The sequence below is a fragment of the Euwallacea fornicatus genome, chromosome 7 (assembly GCF_040115645.1).
Source record: "Euwallacea fornicatus isolate EFF26 chromosome 7, ASM4011564v1, whole genome shotgun sequence".
Classification (NCBI taxonomy): domain Eukaryota; kingdom Metazoa; phylum Arthropoda; class Insecta; order Coleoptera; family Curculionidae; genus Euwallacea; species Euwallacea fornicatus.
The window spans coordinates 4961217-4984420 of NC_089547.1; the positions used below are offsets into that span (position 1 = coordinate 4961217).

General features: G+C 44.7%; 2 protein-coding genes across 5 annotated transcripts in view; both read right to left on the reverse strand.

The window, feature by feature from the left end:
- Positions 1-5662, reverse strand: part of LOC136340083 (uncharacterized) — a 62529-nt gene extending 56867 nt beyond the window's left edge. For 2 of the 3 annotated variants that reach the window (XR_010732253.1, XM_066283816.1), the window contains exon 1: positions 5348-5662. Coding sequence is in view for 1 of the 3 variants with exons in the window: in XM_066283816.1 (XP_066139913.1) it covers positions 5348-5616 (269 nt within the window). In the remaining 2 variants the exon portion in view is untranslated. Of the gene's footprint in view, positions 1-4822; positions 4846-5347 lie in introns of those variants that run through there. The other variant, XM_066283822.1, reaches the window with a different exon arrangement.
- A 2589-nt stretch (positions 5663-8251) lies between these two features.
- Positions 8252-20575, reverse strand: singed (fascin domain-containing protein singed). 2 transcript variants are annotated; one of them, XM_066283805.1, is made up of 8 exons: positions 20381-20575; positions 18036-18275; positions 17772-17977; positions 17159-17390; positions 16855-17088; positions 9797-9953; positions 9297-9598; positions 8252-9241 (listed from the first exon to the last, which is right to left on the reverse strand). In XM_066283805.1, exons 2-8 carry the CDS (start codon positions 18253-18255, stop codon positions 9039-9041), a joined length of 1554 nt encoding a protein of 517 aa, XP_066139902.1. In that variant the 5' UTR covers positions 18256-18275; positions 20381-20575; the 3' UTR covers positions 8252-9038. The 2 variants fall into 2 exon arrangements, with proteins under 2 accessions (XP_066139902.1, XP_066139903.1); XM_066283806.1 differs by lacking the exon at positions 20381-20575 and adding an exon at positions 19711-19842.
- Between the last annotated feature and the right edge of the window lie 2629 nt (positions 20576-23204).

Sequence of the window (23204 nt, forward strand, 5' to 3'; positions counted from 1 at the left end):
TGGCTTGCGCCCGCTTCCCCGTTAAAAATTGATTTTAAAGTAATTTCGCCTCGGACAATTCCGCAGCCAGATTTTTCAGTTATAATTCCTTTGGTTTTGACACACGTTTTATGATTAATGAATGAGACCCGGTCTTGCGGTCATTGTGTTTGCTCATTCGGCATAAAACATCCAGCGGACTTCCTTTAGCCTGGAATAATGGCTTTTATAATAGACAGACAACTTCAGCTGACCTTTGTCGAGTACATTTAGGACGAAGAGTGGATCGATTTTGTCGGGAAATTAGGCCGGTTTGCGAAAGAGGAGTTCGCACAGTTTTATAACTGCCTGTTGAGCCCCAATTTCAGTCTTAGAAACAGGTGTTCAAACACGAAAAAAAAATCTATTACAAATGCATTACAGCGCCCGGCACAAATACCCGTCGTAATGCCTTTACGTGTTTTTTTAGTTAAACCTCTCTGCTAATTAATTTGTGAGACAACACGTGTTCCAATGAACGTTCTTTTTTACCGAGAGTCGATAAGCTTCATCGCCATGAAAAGGAAGTTATTATTAATCAATTTATTTATGTTACACGCACCAAGACACGAAAGGAGAGCGCGCCATTGCCTTTGTTGGGAACGTCAATGGCTGGTGGGTTTATTACGTTTTTTTTTTGTTTTTTTTTTTTTGTTATTGTCCTAGTTCTCTAGCAATCAACCAGTTCATGTCAAGCCGAAGGATCTCTGCGCGTTTCGGGCACGACCCTGTCGGCACGAAAGTGAAAATTACATCATTGGGACGCCGACCGGACAAGAACTGCCACCGGCCGATTCGATTGACAAAAAAATTTCACCCTCACTTTCACGTGTCCCGATCGGGGCCCTCACGGTTTCGGAACTAGATGCGACGTTGCCAATACGCGCTTGATTGGTCTTGAGCAATGCTACGTGACGCCCTAATGCACCCGCCGCGGTACTTATCCGCGATCAATTCGTTTACATAAAAAATTGATCCGTTCCCGGCAATTTCGGGAGTGATTCGTCCAGGCTCATTAACTATCCAGCTTGCAAGGCATCCGCAGGTTTCTCTCGGCCCCCGATAGCGTAAATAAAACATAAATGTTAAATAGGTGTTCGTAAAAAGCTGATTCGAGCTACACTTTGCCAAAGGAAATCTAAAGCTTTGATTACGTTATTCATAATGCATCGCACAAGAGGTGGCTTGGAAACTCTTACGTTCCCGCACCAGGCGACTGGGATGGGGATTGAGGGGGATTGAGGGGGATTGAGGGGGGGGGAATACTCCCTTTTTTTCTTGTTGAAATTCGCGATTTTCGCGGCCTTAATTGCGTATCATGAACAGCGAGATGCGTCAAAAAGTAAACGGTCTCTTTGTCATCCTCCAAGATGGAACAGAAGGCAAAAAATGTACCTGTTGAAATAATTATTCTTAGAGAATCATGTTAAATAACAATCACTCTTCAGCCATTGAGCGGGCGAAATTCGATTACCGTTTGTTTTGCATTACTCGGCGATCGTGCGACTTCGGAGACCCGAACGCGACCCAACTAATGCGTCCGGTATTGTCTAACAAAATCAAATTTTAACCGTGCGATTTTTAGACGTTTTCGATCGAGCGCAACCCGAACGAACACTCATTAACTCCCTATTTAATTAAACTTTTGTACGAAATTTTACGAATTTTTTACATATATTCACTGGAAATTCGATATTTTACACGAGCGAGAGGCAGGAACGCAGCCGGAGACGCCATTAATGGCTGACGGCCGAGGCGTTATTGTTTTGTTTCCGAAACCTCAACAATTTCGGACATTCATCTCCCATACGTCTTGGTTCGCCGCTCATTTTCACTTTTTCGACTAATTTTTCCTAAATTTTTAAAATGACGACGGACTAGTCGCTGACACATTGACCAGCTCCTCCGCGCAGTCTTCAGTGATGGGCAAATGTTATTTCCATTTCGACGTAATCGGGAATGGGGCGTAATTCCACCGCTCTAACAACCCCTTCTCGTGTCTGAGGCGTTGCTCCGACGAAAATAAAAATTTAATAATAAAGTTTAATTATAACTTTATGCGGGATGTTGATTGCGTAGAAGAGCTTATTTCGATCTTTACCTGATTTTATCGCAAAAAGTTCCCATGAACGTAACTCCGCGCCGTCTTCGTTCAGCGGAGCGTTGAAATTTCGTTTTTAATTCGGTTTTTAAAATTGATTTTCTAACAGTTATCGAAATTATCAAAATTAAGCTAGAACTGTGATAGTTGTCGAAAATGGCGACATCCGATTTCTATGCATGCACTTATTCTTCTCAAATTGGCGGGCGAACGCACCCGGTGTATTTGCGATTTCCGTACAAAAGTCGATTGTTCCATCTCTCGGGGCTGCTTCACTTTCCACCGGAGTTTTGAACAGGAGGTCGAAAGCGGCCGTTTCCGACAACTATCATAATATTAGATTAATTTTGACGATTTCAGTAAATGTTATTAAATCAATTTCACTCAAGTCACGTCAATTGCGAACCCGTTTCTCTCCCGAACGGTCACATCTACGGTCATTTTCCAAGGGCGCCTTCTTGCGACAGCAGTAAACGCGCAATAACTCCGTTAATGCGAAAATGGCATACCGTGCAGAGCAAAAAGAGTTGGGGCCAATTGAAATGTGATGGAACCCTGTGTGTGGCGCCCTCTGTCTGCTGTCGAAAAACTAAGGCAACATTTGGATTTTGCGTCGGAAAAACCAAACTTTGTCCGATTATCACGCCTCTGTTCGAAAATATTAAAAAAAAACAAAGTAAAAATGAATTTTCGACACTCTCTAGTTCCTAAACGAAGACGTTCGCGGACCTACATGCATAGGAACGTATTATGATAAAACTAGCTAAAGATTTTTCCGTAGAAATAGGTACATGCACTCAATCAACACCCCGTATTTTGTAACGCCCCACATATTGTTGCACCGCAGGACGGCCAAGCAGGATAGAAAAATCCCTACGCTGTACCCGTTTGGTTGCCCGTGCACGGGAGTTTTAGTAAGTGCGAGCGAAAGACAGTTAGGGGATTGATAGGTGCGAGGGAGACAGTTGACTCGCGAGCAGTACGAAGAAGTTACCGCGCAACTTGTTACTTCAATTAGTTCACGTTGGCGGCGGTTGTGTGACCCTCGCGAAGTTGCCGGACCGAAGGGTTCGCCTCAGACATTCCCAATATTTGCACTAACGAATTAAGAATTCGAAACTACGCCTGGGGAAACTTGAAAGTAAAACTCCAAACGCTTAAAGAAGTCTAATTCCCGAGCATGACAGGAACAAGAACGAAGTGTGACGTTGCCAAATTGACTAATTTTGCTTCGAAATTTTCCCGCCGGCTTGAAATAACAATTTAGTTTTGTGTTTCTAAGCAAACTACCCAAATAATTTGGGTGTGAAAAGCTTTGTTGCACCAGCAGGAAGCGGACGGATAAGGAATCTATTTTTGGGGTTTTACGTTCAGGTATTCAGCATAAACACGTTTTCCGGCAAGTTTCAGACACAAAAGTTCGCGTGGCAAAGGGCCATGATTTAAAAAAGTTTCGCAAACAAACTTCGAGAATAGAGATTAGGTAGACCTGTGTGGAATAGGCACAGTGAGTAAAATATTATACATTTGTAAAATGGGGGGAAGTTGGGTGCTACGAGTGTGCCCGTTTCGCTTGTGCCGACGCTGGCAGAGCCATCGGCCGGCTTTTCCCCTGGTCCCCATATCGGCGACTTCCAAGAGCTTTTCTTTCGATACATTTCACGCACGGTGTACATCCGTAAGGTTGTTAACAACAACGAGGGAACTTCTATAACGAAGGCCTAAATGATTCTGGCTAGGAAAAACTTGCACAAATTGGCAAAATCACGAAAATCGATCGTTTTTCCCAGTAACGTCTACCCCGCGATTGTTCCTCCGTTATACCGTGCGTTCCAAATAAGTCCCGACCAAGTAGAGCTTACACTCTCCGATGTGTTCGACGTAATCTCGAACACGAACCGATAAACCTAACCTCACTTTTAATTTTAATCTTTACCAGAGGGCAGGAAAAATCGAACATAAACAAATCTAATTTGTACCTCTTTTACTTATCCCATTTGCGACAAATGACAAAAAGACAGGATTGAATTCCAAAGGCCCGGTCTACGCCTGTGGACTGTTCGTTCCGGAAATGAAACTCGACCTTTGTGTTTGAACGCAAATATGATTTTTAGCACTTAGAAAACTTTAACCAATCATCGCACGAGCCCGCGGAACCGTGAAAAAAACTAGTTTTAGTGACCATCAGCGTGTAACCGGTTACCGACCGGAGCATTCTTCCCGACCTGTCGCCATTTCGTCACCATTGCGCTTTCAGTGGGAGTTTCCTTGAAGCTTGCACATCTTAAAGAGGATTGTGCCCCCTGGCCCCCTTAAATTTTTACCTAAATCGTGTTTTGTGAAGGGAGCAGTAATCACAGTTTCAACCCTGCTTTTCCCAAGTTGAGCACTTGAACAGAAGCGCTAGTTTCGTTCCAATTTAAAGGCCACACGTCCGTTCAGGTTCAACCAGAGTTTCGTTCCAAATTGAGCATATTGAACGGCACGCGTCGCAGCTATAACCCGAATTTCCCTCCTAGCTGAGCATCCTGAAAGCTACAAATCGCAGGTTGAACAGAGGTTTCCTTTCAACTTGAGCGTGCTACGAAAATATGTCTGTTCGGATCCTAAAAATTCTCAAATATTTTCCAATGATTTCTCTCGCGTAGAGTAGCAATGCGCCTTTGAATGCTCCCTTCGGTACGAGCGAATTTTTCTACTTACCATAAGATCTATAGGGAATTTTCTGACTAATGGTGATTGCCGCGCAAAGCTTATTTTAACGGGGGGTAAAATCGGAAAATTACCTTGAAACTCTCTACGTCCTTAACTTACTTCTACCTCTCACTTAAGTGAGTTCGCACGGGCTTGTGATAGTTTTCACTTGTGCGTTCGAGGCTTTATTTCATTAATAATGCGGCCCCATTTTAATGAAATCGTCACGTGGCCCGTGACACAGAGATCAGATCGGCAACGTAACGCAAAAACAATGGAGTTTTAATCAATTTAATTAGTCAGTAAAATTTTTTTTTTTTTTTTTAATAGAATTCTATGAAAGGTTTGAGCCATGTCCAAAACTAGCACTAGCGGTGCTGCCGCTGCGCAGCATCGACCCAGTTCCCACAATTAATATTAATATGATCCATATTAAACATCCATATCCCTAAATGCCTGAAAAAACAGTCCAAAACCCCCCAAATGGAATTGTATTCCACAAGTGGCTGCCGCACAAACTTTCAAATCTCTTACCTGCTCCTTGGCGCCGCACTAGTCCCCCTCGACCTCCAGATATATCCAACCTTGGAAAAGAAAAAAATCACAAAATTCACTGCCTTTCTACGTATAAAAAAAAATAATTCAGAATTCACTCGTATCTCCGTAAAATCGCGTAAAATTTCCAGATTATACCCGTAAAACTTTGGCCGCCTTCGTGTTTGAATCCCTACTAAATGTTGGGGGCTCTTCGCGGGGCACTGTGCCCCTGTCCTTGTCTGTCCCACACGGGAGACAGAGTCCATCCTCTTCTGGAGTGAGGATTGTGCGCACGAAGCTGCCTCCGAATCTATATTACAACCTGTATGGATTGTTTCGGGGAGGCCTGTTTATGTGCTTAACTGTCCTACCTGTGGATGCATATACAGGGTCTGGAAGAAAAGCACACGATAACGCGGAAAAATCCTGCGATGTGAGAAAAAGCGATACGCAACGTTTTTGTGATGGTAGGACGTTTTGGGTTTCTTCACATAACTTCGTAGCTACGACGATCAAATTGCTTTTTACATGGCGTCAAGTTACGTGTTACATAAAAGCTGGGAATTACATTGTGACGATATGGGGAACCCACTTTTTTGCTTTCGAGGCGAAAGAGACGGTTCCGTGGTGGACCAACGTCAAAACGTAATTAAACGGTAGCCGCGTCGCGTGGCGCCATCTACTGTCGCGCCGTTTAAGTTCCGAAGAACACTTGAAGAGTTTCCTGACGTTATGGCGAAGACGGTATCTCTTTAATAATTAATTATGCGATATGCGCTATCGGCATCTCGCAAAAACCGCCCTACATACGCACAAAGGGACAATTCGGGCAGATTTTAACCGCATCATTAAAGTGAACTTTTCGTAATCCCCACTGACATCGTGCGGGACAGTTTCCATACTTTATCTTAATTTAGTCGATAAAAAATAGTGAGGAAAAAACCTCGATCAGAATATATTACCGTTTTCAAACCAATTTTAGAGAGTGTGTATGTGGGTTTGCGTTTGGATTAAACCTTAATAGATAATCCGCTTTTGCAACAAGATTAATATAAGTCCCTTACACCGGTTTCCAAAAAACAAACAAGGAAAATTAGCAATTTTAATCTCTGGCCATATTGTCTTGAACCTCATTAAGTTCCCCACTTTTCCTAGATTATTCCAGATAATAAATATCCGGCGAGCAGGTAAAGTTTCTTTGACAAACCGGAAGTTTCCAGATAAATTACCGGCGGAGTTAATCCAGACACCTGCGGCGCCATATTGGATTCTGGGACGCGTTTAATTCCAGTTTGTCCCGCATTTAGTAAGACCGAGAATATTACACGGTAATGCGTCTTTTATGGGTACCCCAGAAATTGGACGCCAGACAGTGGAAACAAGAAGCGAAGTGATTTTTTTTCGGCATCTCAGCCATTCTCGGGGCGAGTTTTTCCTTATGGAATTCCGGTATCCCGGGGTTTCTTACGTGCCAGCACTGACAAGCAGGAAAAGGTGTTAAAACGCTCTGCGGGGTGTTTTTATTGAATGTTTATAGGCTGGGAATAAAAGGGCGCATAAACTCGGTTTCTTCGCCGAAAGAACCCAAGCAACGTGATAAATTAGGGCACGAATCGGCAAATCTTCAGCTCAGTCATTTTTTTGGCCAAATTCAAATCGCTTATCCACGTAGGGGAATTATAAAACTTTCAGATTCCTAGAGTATAATCGTATTATAGGAGGTTGAATAATCAGACGGGAAAGAGCATGATTAAAAGTTTAAAGATTAAAGTTCGCGTTTGAGGCTTATCTGGGATTTCCGTTGAACTTGGTATTTTATCGAGCATAAAAACGGACTCCGGAATGCAATTTGTGTAATGCGCACAACATCTGGAAACGACAGCCAGGGGCCGGATTAGAGTTTGACATGAAAAATTACTCTAAAAAATACACGAAATGCTTTGTAGGGCTAATAAGGGGCCCCGAACTTAATATTAAACTCATAAAACATTTCTCCCTTTCGGTCGTTAAACGCTCCATTTCCCTCTTCCTTGTGATTAAATTGTTTGAAATTACGATGATCGTTCCCGATCTCGCCCGTTCGTGGCTGACCAATTTCTGGTCACTATGGCGAACGTGATCGACCGGTTTCAAAACTCAGCACAACGCCGCAATTTCTCGTTCGAAAACAATACGAATTCGAGGTCGCAGCTCGCCGAAAAGTTCGACGCCTCGATTTAACGAACTCTCCGCAAGGAGAGTCGGATACAGGGTCCGCAAAAAAATGCGACACCAGTCGATTTGGCAAAACTTCTGTAAAAGGTTGGGGCACCCCGCTGACAAGTGAAAGGCCCCTGTCGCATCGACGAAATTTTCCGGGGAAAAAATCGAATCCAGTGCTCGCAAAATAGGTCCCCCGCGTGCAACTACAGTCTTTGACTAGCAGAAAATCGAAACCGGAGGGATCCTGGTAGCAAGCTACGCGCAGTCAGAATTGGAAATGCAACGATTCAGAGTGGGCAACCTATCGAGTATCTGGGAATCCACTCGAATAGAGACATGCGAATGACCTCAGGCATAACGGAAATCGTCAGGAAAGCGGCTGTTATTATCGACATCAAAAAGATTGCATCGACGGTAGACGGAGCCAGGTATGGCGAGAAAACACTTTTGATTAGTGCGGTAGCACCGGCAGTACTTTGCCCAGCACCGGCATGGTGCGACGTTATGAAATATAAAAGTTACGTAGCAAAAACCGGCCAGGGTGAATAGACGGTTATCTACGTGAATCGCGTCCGCACATAGAGCAGCACCAGCGGAGGCTTCGCTGGTCGCCGCTGGCACTGCGCCAGTCCGAGCCGTGGTAAGGACGCGCGCCGAGAAGAGAGAGAAAGAGAGAGAGAGAGGAATAAAGCGAATGCGTCCACAAATATCATAAGTATATTTAAATAACTCACTAGTACAAGTTCATCATCATACAAAAGACGCCGTAGTAAGTAGCTATAAAACGTACCCACGCAGTATATACGAAAAAAGCTATAAAAATACTTAAAATATGATATTCCTAACTCTTAACAGAACGACTTATTCGCCTCAGGAATACCCTTCGTTCCTTTATAAAGTATAAATATTCAAGCGATAGGTGATGCGTGAAGCGTATTCCGATGAGGCCGAACTCTCACAAAAATGCACATCATCCGGTATTAACTCGTTTCCTACTGTAGTTATTGCGCCGGCAAAACACGGATCAAGGAATCTATATACAGACATGTAAATGGATATCGATAGTGTAAGCACGATAGTCTAAAAAAATATTGCGATACTTACGTACGTGACTATAAAAATGTATATTTTGTAAGGCCAAGGGCTTTGGCAGTTTTACGTTTTGGCTTTAAGATGGGCGAAAATGACCAGGACTCTGTTAAGACAAATCACAACGATAAAGAGAAAAACCACGTAAATAAATATTTAATAATGATGACGAAATTAAATATCTTACATCTATCTGGTGATTAATAGGACCCTTTCATGGGACGAAAGTAATAAAGTAAACAAATAGAGATGTTCCAAATAGGAACTTTCATCGTATTATCTGTTGATCTACTACAAAAACAGCCTTAAAACCGGGATGAAACCCATATACACGCACAAAAAATAAAAACGTTTGAGCAGACAGACTGATGGTAAAACCACCCCCAATCAAAGATCCTTAATACTCCCATTGGGTGGCGTTTTCTATCGAGGTGTCTCCCAGCCGGAAAGACCCGTTTTTCCCTGCCGCCAAGTAGTGTCCGGCCGAGTCTTTGATGCAGAGGCGAGTGGGCTCGCGCAGCTCCAAGTAAAACCCTTCGGGCACCTCCGACTCTTCGGTGATACTCTCACTATCACAGTGCCAGTATTTGTCGTTTTGGCCTTCATCGATAACACAAATCAGCAAAAGAGGTTAGAGCGGCAAGCGACAACTCACCCTTAAAGTACACTAAACCCTTCTCGCCTCTCTCCACCCGGATGGTCTCGTAGGTGGCCTTGTTGCACTCGAGCTTCAGGTTCGCCGACGATTTGTACCCCACGAAGCCCTGCTCGCACTTGAGCACCAAAATCGGACGGTTGACCAGGTAGAAGTAGTACTTGCAAGTGTCGTCATCGATGACGTCACTGTTTGCGAAAAGGTGCCCACTGCGCTTGGTCATGACGTAGCGGCCGTTGTTGGCGCGGAACGCCACCGAACCGTCCTTTTGCCAGATGAGATCAAAGAGGGCGTTCGAGGAGCTGGAGGGAGAGAGAAAGAGAGAGAGAGAATGACGAAACGGAAAAAAAAAAGGTAAAACATTGCAGAAATACGGCCGCTGGGGACGTAAGAGATCGATAAGTGCAATAGCGAGCGATCGTCCGGAGCGATAGTCCCGGTCGTCTTGAACGCGCCTGAAGTTTTATCTGTGGCAGCAAAAATTGCATGAGTTTGCTCACCGTTTGTCCCCGGCGGCCTGGATGCCGCCCCCCGTTTCCAGGGTCCAGTATTTGTCCTGCATGGTGCGGATGTACCATCTCTTGGTACTCCAATCGAATTCCAGCTGGAACGTCTCGTGGTCGGAGATTTCGTCCTGATTGGCCGTCACGTCGACGCCTTGAAAAAGAGATTTTGATGCAGTTCGTCATCGACCTTAGATAAATTTTGCGTAATCTGATATTTTCTAATGTGCAGCTTCGTACATTGTTTTTAGCAAGAGCGTTCGCATGTGTCTCGTCTGCAAACGCGACAGCTGCGAGTGCACTTTTTAGGGCCAAATTATGCACGTCCTGTCAACCTTAACTACAGCCCCAAGTAGGAACCAATAAGCGACCGACGTGCGGACTTTATTTCGACCTTCCTGGTGCGAGATTAGCTGGCAGTTAACGTCGACAGAATCTCGATGAAGAAGAATTGGCCTTGAATCGTCTCCTTTATTGAATCAGACGAATTAGTGAGGTTCTCACTCTTAATAAACTTCCAATAAACCTGATAAGCAACTAGGTTAATCGCCGTATTATGGATTTATGCAAATGCGGAATGATTTTAACGTCTTTATTTATCAAATTTACGGTTTTCTGCTGTATTATTAAAACCATTCTTTCCTCGGTTTAACAAATCCAAAATTGGGGCATTAAGTTCTTAAGGAGATAATTGAGGAAGCGTATTAATGTGCCTCACTTTAATTGAACTCGGCAATGCGTCACGGAGCGACCTGTTGTGAAACGAAAGTATTTGCGTCAAATATTCCTAAAACGCAGGTTAAATTGTCGTTTAAACAAGGCGAAACATGCAATCGCGCTATAAATCACTGGATCGGATCCCCTGGCCGGCTTTCCTCTAACAATTTGGCTTGACCAAAAGCTGCAAATTTGCTCTTGCGAAGCCTCAACATTCCGAACTGGCTTTCCGGCGTAATACGCTTTAATGAGCTCTTCAGAGAAATGCAATTGCTGCAGCGAAACGCCGCAGCGCGTTTGCTCCCTGAATGCACCCATTGGCTCTCACGAGATGAATGAATAAATTCTTTCTTCCTGTAAATTCCTTGCGGTAATCTGAGCACTTGAAGTTCCAGAGCGAATTCGCAATTCCATTACGTTTTCTGTTAAACAATTTGAATTAAAACGCTTTAGCTGTTACCATTTAATTAAACCTTTATTATCCGGAAAAAATCTTTGACCACGCGAAAGGTCTTCGATTTCTTTACTCTAGATCCAATTAAATCTTGGTTGCCTTTTTCGTTACGAACTTAATCGTCTCGAGACACCATCTTGGGTCATACACTCTTGATATTGCTCTCACAGATAAACGTCTTAATTAGCTTCTTCTGTAGGGCAAAAAACACATCCTACGGTGTCCGGTTGAATTGGTGGCGAAACTGGCCGTTTACAGGGCATCCGAGATAATGACGCCTAGCATGGGAGTCTTGCAAACGGAAAGAGGGGGGGGAATCTGCTTTCCCGAACGGGAATCTGAATTTCTCTTTGATTTTAAAGTTCGCCATGCGGACAAAGCAAAGGCCCATAAGTCTCGAGAGTGATGCATGGACTGCTTATCTTCGACGCCCTGTAAACTTTAATAATCCGAGCCTTTATCATCGGTCTTGAACCGAAGAAACCACAAAACCTGCGGATAAATTATTAGAGTGGCGACGATAAATCATATTTTATCGTCTTGCAAGCATTAAACCGCAGGTTATTACTCTTTATTGTCTCTGTGGATACCACACACGTGTTGTACGTACGGAGCATCATTTTTCTCGGGGTCCGAGGAGGAAATACTCGCAAGTGATCGCTGTTAGAGGTAATTAAAACGTTACATTAGAGATCGAAACGATCGCATTTTGAGCGATTGAAAAAAATAATAATAATCCGAATCATCCGATGAGTACGCCGATGACGTATGCACGGAGGACGCCCGATGACGTAATCACGCGACGATGGAAATGTTGCGTTAGTGTAAACGCGAAATTCGCATTATATGATTAAGCTGGGATCGCGCCATAATGTAAACACGCGATAATGGAAACGGTGCGTTAACGTAAACACGAAATTCGTCCTGAACGATCAGGCGAAACGCGCGATAAAGTAAACAGTATGTACGTCCGACAAGGTAAACAGTTCTTGGCGACGGTTAACGCCACAAGAAGCGGTTTTAAATTTGCATACGGCCTGGAATGCAGTTGATCAGCGAACAATTAAAAGACGTTGGAACAGTCTCTCTCTTGTGCCCATGATCAACGCGAAGTCAACGTCCCCCCTTCGCAGATTACCCTTCCTCCCGTTTAAAAAACCACCCATCGCAAATGCGTCGGCTGCTTATTTCGTCATATACAGGGTGCAGCATTTAACTCGAGAGCGTCGCAATGACGCGGACTTCGTCGGACGTGCCGACGAGCCGCGAGCGCGACGTGGATCGAACTGCGCCGGTCGCAGCGCCATCTATCGCGAATCGAAAATAACGTTCCAGGAGAATTCTACGCAGCTTTTGCCGTGGGGTTCGAATCCGCAACGGAACCTTTCCAAGAAGGCAAGTTACCCCCCCGCGAGGAGGGGCACTGAGTTTAAGTCGGCGTGTTTCCCCCGCGTAATAACTAAGCTTTCACCAAAGGCATTTTTTCGTGGAACTGCGCCCAATAGAGACGTTGCAATGTCTCTAGTTACGTGTTACCCCTGCGCGTACAGGACGCCCCTGCTGACCGGACGCCCGCGGGGTGAGCTCTTGAGGGGACTTCTGTGGCCAAATCACTTGTGCCCGCAACCGCTTCGCTTCCACGACACCGAGTGTTCGATTCCATAAATTTTTTTTATACGTATGTTCTTTGATATCTAGTTTTTAACGTCTCGACCCTCGATTAGTACCTGTGGGGACGTGCGAAAAATTTAGTCGTGGGGGGATTCCTCGAACCAGAGGGGACTTAATTAGCAGAACGCAAAACGCAGGCACATATGCGCGCGACGATCCCGACGCTCTGCAGAGAGTTAACTTATCTTTAATGGAAAGAGGTAGAAAATGTGCTCGGGCACCGCTAGGGAGGGGGCCCATTATTAACGATAATTAGTATAATTATGTGCACTTTAAATATTACTTCTTAATTGATTTTATTGTTGAAACCCATGCGATACGATTGCTTAACTTGTCCTGTTACATTCAGCGGCTCAAATTTCCAACTTTCCAAGTGGGTACGACTCGTGCCGCAGTTTTCCGTTTAGAGGAGTCAGAAATTGCCTTTTTTTTTATCTCAAAAAGGGGCACCTGAACTGCACAACACCAAGAGGCCTTCCCGGTAACAATCGATGGAAGATCGAAGCAAGAACGTTCACGTCGGCAAAGGTCGGTGGGAAGGGACCCGCCCTTGGCCGACGGCCGTCGCGTCGCTGGCCGCGTCGCACATGCATTGGGCGTCTCTTCAACAAATCGTTTATTGGTTTGAATCGAGTTCGCCATTTCAAAACGTTTCGACGGTGCGGACCGCACCTGGTTTGAATCCACTCGAATTCGCCTCGGTCGAATCGCTCAGGACATTACCGGGCGTCCGCCGTGTGACGTAAAAAAAAAAAAAGAAGCAAATTCCTCCGGCCGTTAAAGTAATTTTCTTCTTGGGCGAGTGCAATTTTCAGCTGTATTATCCCTAGTGCGATAAAACGCGATTCTGTGCACTTCCCCTTTTCGAGACGATAAAGAGAGTTATAATTAGGCCATTATCTCCTGGAAACGAAACGCGTTTTTTCCTGCCGCCTGCACCACTCGGGGAGATAACAATGAGCCTAAAGATTACAAGCAAGAACAAAAACATATTGTTGTGCTTGCGACTGGCAGAGACAAAGAATCCATTTACATTTACAAGATAATGAAGCCGGTAATGCGATTGATTGTTTCGCTTCGCTCGAAAGGAAAATACGAGACTGCTTATTGTCTTTTTGCTGATGCTCAAAGGTGTTGTGAATTACGAGAATACGTCTGCATGCAAAACAATATTATCCAGAAATTGCCGAGTGTCGCAGTGTATTTATTTATACCAGAAACGTGTCAGGAAACAGCAGACTTGCTCTTGAACCGCATGATTTATTTATAGTAATATTACGTGGCCCGGTAACGCTGGGGCGAAAATTGCGTCAAAAGTGCCAAACGCTTCCCACCCCAGGGCACAACGAAATCGACCCACTCCCCTCCCACAAAGGAAGAAAAAACTATTCAAAGGGTCCACGTGGGTCGTGACGCGACAAAGAAGCGTCGTAAACAATCTTGGCACGCCACTGAGAAAATCTTAAAAGAAAAAAAAAACAAAAAGAGCAAAAAACAACTAATCTCCCGCGATTTCACAATTCTCAGCGCTGCTCGGACGCAGATGATCTTTGTGATGTCCGCTGATGAATGGTGTTTCTCTCCTCGGGAGTAGTGGCCAGACTTCGTTGTAACGATCGCGATGAAAAGCGACTCAATGGTGGCCACAACCATATCGCCAGGCCTGTGCCGCCGGCAACCTTATTACCTCCTTCTCGAGTGGTCTCTCCGATGGTAAATTACCACTCTTCTTTCCATGTAACGCCGAACCTGAACAGCGGAATATCGTAACCCGGCGAAATTTCAAGTGGCAAGAGAGGGATCAAGGTGCTGAGTCGAGACCGCACCGAGGCCGTTTCGACGCTGGATCTGCGAGCCCCGAAATTGCCGGACGAAATTCGTCCGGAGACGCCCTCGGCAAGAGCCAAATTTCCGTCAAACTTTAACCCTCTCCTGGCAGTGTCCGGCCCGACGCCGAGGGGAAAGTACGGAAGGCCGTTGTCTAAATGACGGCTTTCAGTGTTTTGACCGGCATTTCGAGATCTCGGACCCGCAGTGGGTTCCGAATGAGTGGCCCGAACAGGAACCACATACACACGACATCTGCGAAGCGCGCCGCAGTACTTTTGCTCGTTTTGCTCGTACAGTACCCGGTACTGCATCTTTAATTGTCGATGAAAAAGAAACGAAAGAATGTCTGGTTGTGTGCGTCACTTGAACACCCATAAAGGGATGTTTTCTGGGTGCGTTAGGCCAACGTAATTGATTCCATTCAGGCGCCACGCCCCTCCGGGCAGACGTGACCCTGAATGGCTGCTCATATGTTAAAACAACACATAAATCTCTTGAAAATGAGATTGCTCGTTGTCTGACGGAGTGTGCTCACTCAGCTTAAGTGACTGTTTTCGCTGATGGGACAAATTTTTATGTGCATAAATGAAATTGCGTCCACGATTCCAAAAAGTCTTTATTTCAATGGAAGCAGCAAAGCTGTTGTAATTGCGGGGAATTGATTGTTTCTGGGAAACAATGGAATTGTGAAGTCGGGTCGTTGCCTTTGGTATAATCGACGGCTCGTGGTGACTGATAGGGGCAGAGCGATATGCTTAATCACTTCCACTTACAAGGACTGTTATCCCCTCGGGCAATCTCCGAACCGGCGGAATAAAGGAAAAAAATAAATAAACGGCGGAACAGTTGAAAAATTTTCAGCGTGTTTTCCACTCATGGTCGAATAAAGAAATTCAATGAAAACCATTATCGCAACTGTTCGTACGATGGAAAGCGCTAAAACGATTAAACCCCAATTAAATAAGACACAACTTTCTCACGAATCATTGCATAAAAAGTGTAAGCGGAACTAAAAATTGCGGGCCTACTTGCGGTTCTCGGAAAACGTAAGAAAAAAATCGATCGCAACTTCATGGAAGAGGGACTTCAGTTGGGGATGATGGTGGGTTCGCCATTTTGTCACGAAAACGCCAACCGTCGTGAGCGCCACCTCGAAAAATGGCCCTATTTCCTGGGCTCCGACTCGCGACGTCCACCATCGTTGCCGCTTGCCTCCTCGAAAATTACTAAAGTGACAGAAGGTTCCACTTGAGTCGGTTAACTAAATTTTAACATTCCAGAAGGGCCTTTGGAAGCCCCCGTTGGCAACGCTGCAGGGTACGATGCGACGGTTCCACGCGTCCTTGACAACCCAACTAAAACCCTGTTACCAAACGGGGTTAAAAATAGGTTTCGGTCCTACGATCAGCGCGGGGCTACACGCCCGCCACTGTACTTGACTGCCAAACCTAACGGAACCCTCAGAACCTACAACCAATCATTATTCGAGGATATCTAATTTTCATCGATTAAAATGGTTATTAATAACGTGGAATCTCAGCCTAACAGTACGTGGGTATATGCACTTACGGTGTTTGTGTGTATTTGTATGGCAGACGGCGCAACGATTTATCATGCGGTACCCGTTACTAACCGATTAATTAAATTATGGCTCTTTTCCAGGCTTACAATTTAATTGTTTATTGCCCAGGAATCGATACTGAACGGCTAATTAAAAGCCCAATTATGTGCGTAATTAAAATATTACAATGCAAGTGTGTGTAGACATGCGTCTACATATACTCGTAATTAATAAGCCGTGTTAAAATGTTCGCACCCATGTGAGAAATTTAATTTGGAATTTTAGCACAAACTTTGTTTCGTTCTAGTTCTATGAAGATTTCGAAGCTCCAAAAAATTTATATTTAAGAACCAACACGTGCGTCCTCTTCGCATGGCACGTAAATTATTCATGAAGTTATCATATGAATCAGCGGCACTAAAAATTCCCGGCAGATAATGCCTCGACGTAGGCACATTTCCGGTGTTTTCAAGGAAGTTTAATCCTTGGCACGGACAAAAGATCGCCAAAACTTTCCATTCTTCGTCGTGATATTTCCCACCAAATCGTGGCTCAAGTAACCTTAAGATTTGTGGGAATATTGGCCACGTTCAAGACATTCAAAATTCGAGTGTAACTAAAAACAGATGGTCGGCGCAATCGAAAATCTATGCCCCGTTAATGGAGGAATACCATATGCACATTCAACTATGTTGTGTTACGTGTAACAACAGTAGTCACAAATCTCTTCCTATTTGCACTGTGGTGTGAATGTGTTTTTAAAAAAGACGCCTTAGCGTTCTGCAAATACCGGAAGATATTTTCGAGGACAACAGCGCTTACCTTGTTTGACGCTGACGAATCTCGAATTTAAGGCCGCAACGAAACTGGCCTGAGGCAGCGAGTCCTCCAGAGAGAACAGCTCGTCCTTGGTGACGGTATTAGAGCGACTTTTCAAAAGAGCCTTGGACCCGATAGGACTCAAGTACTGCCCCTGCCTGTCTCTGAGCGCGAGCTGCCCACTGTGGTACTCGGCCGAGAAGAGGCAGTCTTTGTTGCAACTCTCCACTAATTTACCTTAAAATACGACAATGGGAAATTCACGTTTTGCCGCGATATGCTTCTCGCCGTTTAATTTGTTTCTTACCGTTAAGCGAAAGATATTTGTTATTGCAAGTGTGTATGGCGTATTTGCCGCCTTCGTCCTGCCTAAATTCGAGGGTGAAAAGGGTGTCCTCGCCCCAGGGGATGTTAGCGTCCACGTAGATTTCGTCTTGGCTTTCGGAGAGATGAGCGAACCTCTTTCTGCCCACCGAGCGCAGATTCATTTGGGGACGGGCAGCTAGGTGGACGTGCCAAAATTCCGCATCTCCGGGCACCTAAAAAGACATTTTAATACAGAAACGCAGTTTGATTATTCGGTGAGGGGTTTGACTAAAAATGCGATAGCGTTAACGATGTAAACGCAACCAGAATTATTAGATTTTTCTCCGAATGCGCGCAACCCCCCTAATAGCCCCACCTATAGCTTGCCGCCATTTGGCTGAGGGAGTGCGTTTACCTCGTCGAAAAATCGTGAACAAATTGTAATTGGATTTTATCCATCCAAATTTGTTTACAGAGTGTGTTACAAACCGGGTACTGACAAGAAATATTTTTTGTTGATGCTTTTACATACTTCGAGATATAAAAAATTCCAGTTACCCAACTCATACTACTAAGATTTACGATGTGATGAAAGTGAATAACAGAAAACTTACTTTGGCTGTACAAGTCAACTTGTCCGCCGACGCCCCCAAAAAGTACCCCCGAACGACGTTTCGCAAAGCCCATCGTCCCGTGCCATCTTCAGCCACACTGATCTGGAACTTACTGCCCGGATCTTTCTCCTCGTTCTCGCAGGTGACGTTCCCGAACGAATCTACCGCCAGATATTTATCCAGGTGGGATCTCAGGTATATTAAACCTATTTAATGCAAAACCAAAGTCACGAAACTGGATCGTGGAAATCTTAAACCTCATACTTTCTCCGGCGTTGCTCACGTCTGGTTCTAAGGTCCAGATCTGTTTCTTCTTCAGGGAAGTGCCGTTGCCGTTGATCTTAAATCCGAAAGTTTCCGCCGTGAGGTACCGGAATTTGCTGTTGATCAGGCCGATGGTCCAGCAGCCTTTTTGTTGGTTTTGGGAGATTATGTCTCCACAGCTGTTGGACTCGCCGTTTTGGTGGCCGTTCAATCCGTTCATTTTCGGTTAGACACAAATCACTGAAGGAAAATGAGATGGTTTGTTCAGGAATAGTCGCTTAAAGCAGCTAGAAAATTGGTTTAGTGGGACAAAGAGGCCTGATGCTCCTATGCAAAACTCTGTTCAGTGTTTTTTCATACTGAATATTTCCTTACCGGACCTGGTCGTTATAGGAAAACGCTCAGCTGATTTAATACTCACTAAATTTAGTATTAATTACTGTTTTTTTCTTTAAAAAAATGCTTCCGAAGGACGAAGAAATTCACGGAAATGGAAAAATCCGCCATTTAAACGTCCGTCTGTCATTCAAACATCAAATTCGAATTACAGAGGTCTGTGATTGGCCGCAGCAATGAAAAATGGCCGCCGGCGTATTTCCATTTACGGAGATTCTCGTTCGATTATTACCAGGTTTATATGGAGTCCTGAAATAGATCAGTTGAGTATGAATCGATATTATCATGCTCAATTTGAATTAAGTGGATTAAAGTGCTGGAAAACACGCGCCTTCCTTAAATCGCCTCGATTTCATGAGATATTTCTAAAATTTTCAAAACGAACTCGAGATATTGTGAATTTCATAAACACTTAGAAGCTTTTTTTTTAGAATTTAGGTGCGCATTACTGGTTGCCTAATGTCTTATTTCTGTGTATTTTCATTAAAGATTTTCATCATTTCACAAATTGAATTCACTCAAGTAATGCGAATAATTTAACTAATATTGACACATATGCATACTGCTCATAAAGGTGAACGGACCAACGGAGTTTACCAACAAGGGTCATTGCGGGCTTGAGAAGTCAATAATGCTGACCCAGCGATTTAAGCCCGTAGGTCATATTAGGCCTAAGCACTCGACATAGTATATCAGAGGCCCCTTGCGGAGCGGGTACTGCCTAATAAGGGACTGGAACCCATGACAAGAAGACAATTTCCTGCGACTAAAAGTGAAAACGGATTGAAATGCTGTTTGAAGGAATGTAACAGGTCTATTGGGAGGTGAAATGCCGGGCAAGGACATTGAAAATTTCGTCGTCAATGTTCCCTAGTTGTCGGCACCTCAGAGCGATTTTACCGTTACTTGAACAAATTACAAAAGGAAGAATGGAATTTTTCCTGAATACGAAATTGTCGAGAAGGCCAACGAACCAGTTTTACGGAATTCACGCCGCGGTAATGTGCAAAAGGCGCTGACTTGCGCGCATCAAACTCTTAATTTAGATACACCCTTTCGATGAGAATTAATTCGATTTTTTCGGGTGCCCCACGCGCTAATAATAATCCCACAGCCACAAAGAGTGTGGAGGGGTCCCGACACCAAGTTCAAGGACATCAGACACGGAGGTCTAAAAATATCCACATATATGGTACTCCGGACACGTACCTCCTACACGGGGGTCTTCTTGGAAAAATGGCAAAATTCAAGGATATCATAGACTCTAGGTGATTCTTACCGTGTTTTTGGGACAGCAAATAGTTAGTACTTGCAAGCACGACCACGCTGGGAGATTATCGCCGACAGTGGCTATCGGTTGATGCGATCGTTGAAAGGCAAAAAGACGAAAAATTTGGAAAAAATAAGATAAACAAGCAGGGCCGGATTCGTGCCAAATCAGGCATATAGTCGTCACAGCAAACAATGCAGGCAAATGCATGCATTTGTTGGGTCTTTGTGTTGAGATAAGCAGTAACTATTTGTAGACATATCGCTCAGCAATTAACCAGGAGAGGCTGATGGGTCATATCTGTCCTTCACTCGTATGCATTAAAAGGCTACGGATAGCGTCTTCTTCGTAAAAAAAAATTAACGAAAAATGCGGAGTTTGCATGCTTTAAATACCCTCCCCCAGTATGACTCAACTTTAAACCGCGATATAGAAGTAGATACATCAATAATCACCGTAAAGAGAGCGGTAAACGAATTGGACTTTCTCCCTTATAGGGGCCCAACGAAACGAGCTGGTTTGAGCTCGCAATGTGAACGCTCATGGAGGACAACAAAATCTGCAATAATCGAAGACGATTTGAACCGAACATGTAAATAAATCGCATTCCTTCCCCGTATCTTTGTACAAAGCAAACACCCTTACCTCAATTGCCCACAAAAGCCTCGATGCAACTCACCTTTATTCTGTAAAATCCAAATACAACAACTCTCTCACTTGACGCGAAATATTGAACTTGAAAATCCACCCCTAAACTCGGGAAAACCACCCCCGTGTGTCTGTCGCCGGCGATCGATGATCAACGCGAGTTTCTACGACGAATCGGGCGAGTTCCCCCCTGACGACGACCCAACACGAACGCGACTGAAAGGAGCTCAAGTCTGGCCTGCGGAGCGGCCCCACTGGAAAACGGTGAATGAACATTCGACATTCTCCTTTTCTTCGATCTTCGACCCGATATGTCTTCTTTCTTCGAGGCCTGAGCCGGGAAAGGGGCAACTGCACAGGGGCGTCGCCTCGATGGGGCAATGCCCGATTTGTACGAGTTAATCAGGGTTTGAGAGCAAAGCTGAAAGTCCGTGAATTAGTCGGCGCTGCGTTAAAGTAAGCCAGTAGCAGTTTCTCAAAAAAAACCATTAGCGATTTGAGCGGTTCTAATTGGCCCCGTTTTAGGTCTCGACAAGGCGGAGCAGCCGAAGGTTCCTGAAAAATGTTGCCGAAAATTCGACATTTTCACCTGCGTATTTGCAAATACCGACCGAAACTGCAAACCGAACTCAGAAATTTTAATCGAAAACTTCAAAATAAAAAAAAATGAAAAACTAAAATGGCGTCGGTTCACGGCCAACTCGAAGGAAATTCAAATCGTCCTCGTCATGCGTTACGTTATGCAACCAACCGTACTGCAACAAAGATCTTTATGCAAATAATTTTAACTAATCGGGTGTTAAGGCTCGTTTCACACCTCAATAAATAACTTTGTTGTTGCCGTGAGCGGCACAAGACCCCAGGTGTTGGTCCCCCTTTTCGCATAGCAAGTTTCTCTTGCAGGGAGACGTTTAATTTGCTATTTCGCTCGATTTTTGCGGGCCTGATGTTCTTCGTGATACCTTGAAGCTTGACATTCCTATTAACCGCGTCTGAGACCTCCTGTCAATTGAACGTTTATGGATATTTTCTCATTCAACCGCTGATTTCCCGCAGTTTTGGTCTCCTTGGGGAATTTTATTTCGCGGGGGAGTAAAGCTGTGCCCGAGGGATCCGACCACGAGCTCGCTGAAAATGCGAAAAGGCCTCAATGTTCCCCCGGATTAGCTGTATCGTGCGCTTAACTACGACTCTCAAAGCCGAACTGCAGCTTAACAAGGGAGCTCTGAAGTTGGCGGGCAGTTGCGCTGAATTTTGTTCATCATCCCAATGTAGCAACCGTTAGCTTCATGTCCTGGCTCTTGCTTATCGGTATTGTGTGAGACTCTTGGGTGCTTTATTCAGCTTCTCCACCTGAGTTCGAACGAAAGCCCTCTCCCAACTCCTCCTCGCACGAGTAGGTGCAGCACTCATTCGAGGAGAAGTTCTTCTCTTCGACTGAACGTCGTTAGCGGGGTCCTTCTCCAAAAAAGCCTTCGGAGACGAATTGCCCTGATCCCTCGACTTCTTTACAAAACTCCTTTCTTTGACGGAGGTTTCAGCGCTGTTCTTGCAGAAATTCCCGCAGTTCTCCTCGGGGTACCAGCGAATCTTCTACGCAATGTCCTCACGATCTCTCGGTTTCTTCCGATCAAAGGGAGGTCGGTTGCTGAACTTGCGTACGGTCATCCTCCGGCTGTCCCAGAGCCTGGTCATGGTCGGAACGAGGCACCAGTAGAGTAATCCCCTGAAGTCTAAGCAGATCGTCAATCACTGCTTCCGAAAAGTTGAATTTCACATGCTCGTTCGCGTTAATTTGCCGTATCAAGCAAGGACGGGTACCGTTGCGGGTTGGTGTCGGGGTACTATCATTGACTTTGAAATTGCGAATTTTAATCGCCAGAGGAATCCGATAGCAGAACTAATTGGTTTCAAAGAACAATTGCGGCCCCGACTGGCAAACGACCAAACAGCGCTGGTCGAGGCCTCAGGCAGAGCTCGTCTCTACGTAGAGTCGACGGCTCCGCCTCCCTCTGAAAACTGCTAGAATTGAAACGTCGAGGATTTTCGACTCGGATTGGGTCGTCACTCATCCGTCACTTGCGACAAACTGGTCGGATGGGCCTCAGGAGCACCTGCGGGGAAAGAAACTTTTTCATTTGAATTTCACGGGGATCTGCAGCGGGGCCTCGGCTATTAGCCCGATGTTTAATTGGGATATAAATCGCATGTAAAAGAAACGTTGATCTAATAAAGGCCTAACACGGCCAGCAAAGCGTAAACGAGCGTGAAGATCCGATCAAAAGGCAGAAGAGGATGAAACCGCAAGCACGCGGACCGTTTTTCGAAAATTAACAGTTCACAGTCTGATTAGCGCAGACATGTAAAACTAATACATCTGGAACTTATTATTTACCGGGAAAATAGCTCCCATATGATATCGATTCCTGCAGCTGCCAAACCACATAGTTCGTGATTATGTAGGTATGAGGAAAAAAACTCGCATTATATAGACATAATACATAACGTAGAATAAGCGATTTAATTAGCTAATAGCACGTATTTTCACAAGCAACGCCTGTTTTATGCTCTGATTTTCTTTGGGCCTCGTCATGATACGCTGTTCTCTTAATTAGTGATAATTAGAGGTTGTGTTAAGATTACTTTTGTCCCTCTTAGAGAAGAGCTTATTAACATTTACTCGTTTCAGGCGACTGCAGGAATACGCGCCGAGACACACTCTCATGCATCGACCACTATCCACGACTTTCCCTCAAACCATCCCCTCCGTTGCTTTCTCGAATTCAATTGTTCAGTTTACTTCACATTCGTTAAGCCGAATTTCGTGCTTATTACCGCGTTCCCAAACCACACGA

Coding starts and splice junctions, on each gene's coding strand:
- singed (XM_066283805.1), bottom strand. CDS start 18,255: ATGAACGGATTGAACGGCCACCAAAACGGCGAGTCCAACAGCTGTGGA. Junction 17,978..18,035: donor CGTGAGCAACGCCGGAGAAA/GTATGAGGTTTA, acceptor TGCATTAAATAG/GTTTAATATACCTGAGATCC. Junction 9,599..9,796: donor CAGGCCGCCGGGGACAAACG/GTGAGCAAACTC, acceptor CTCTCCCTCCAG/CTCCTCGAACGCCCTCTTTG.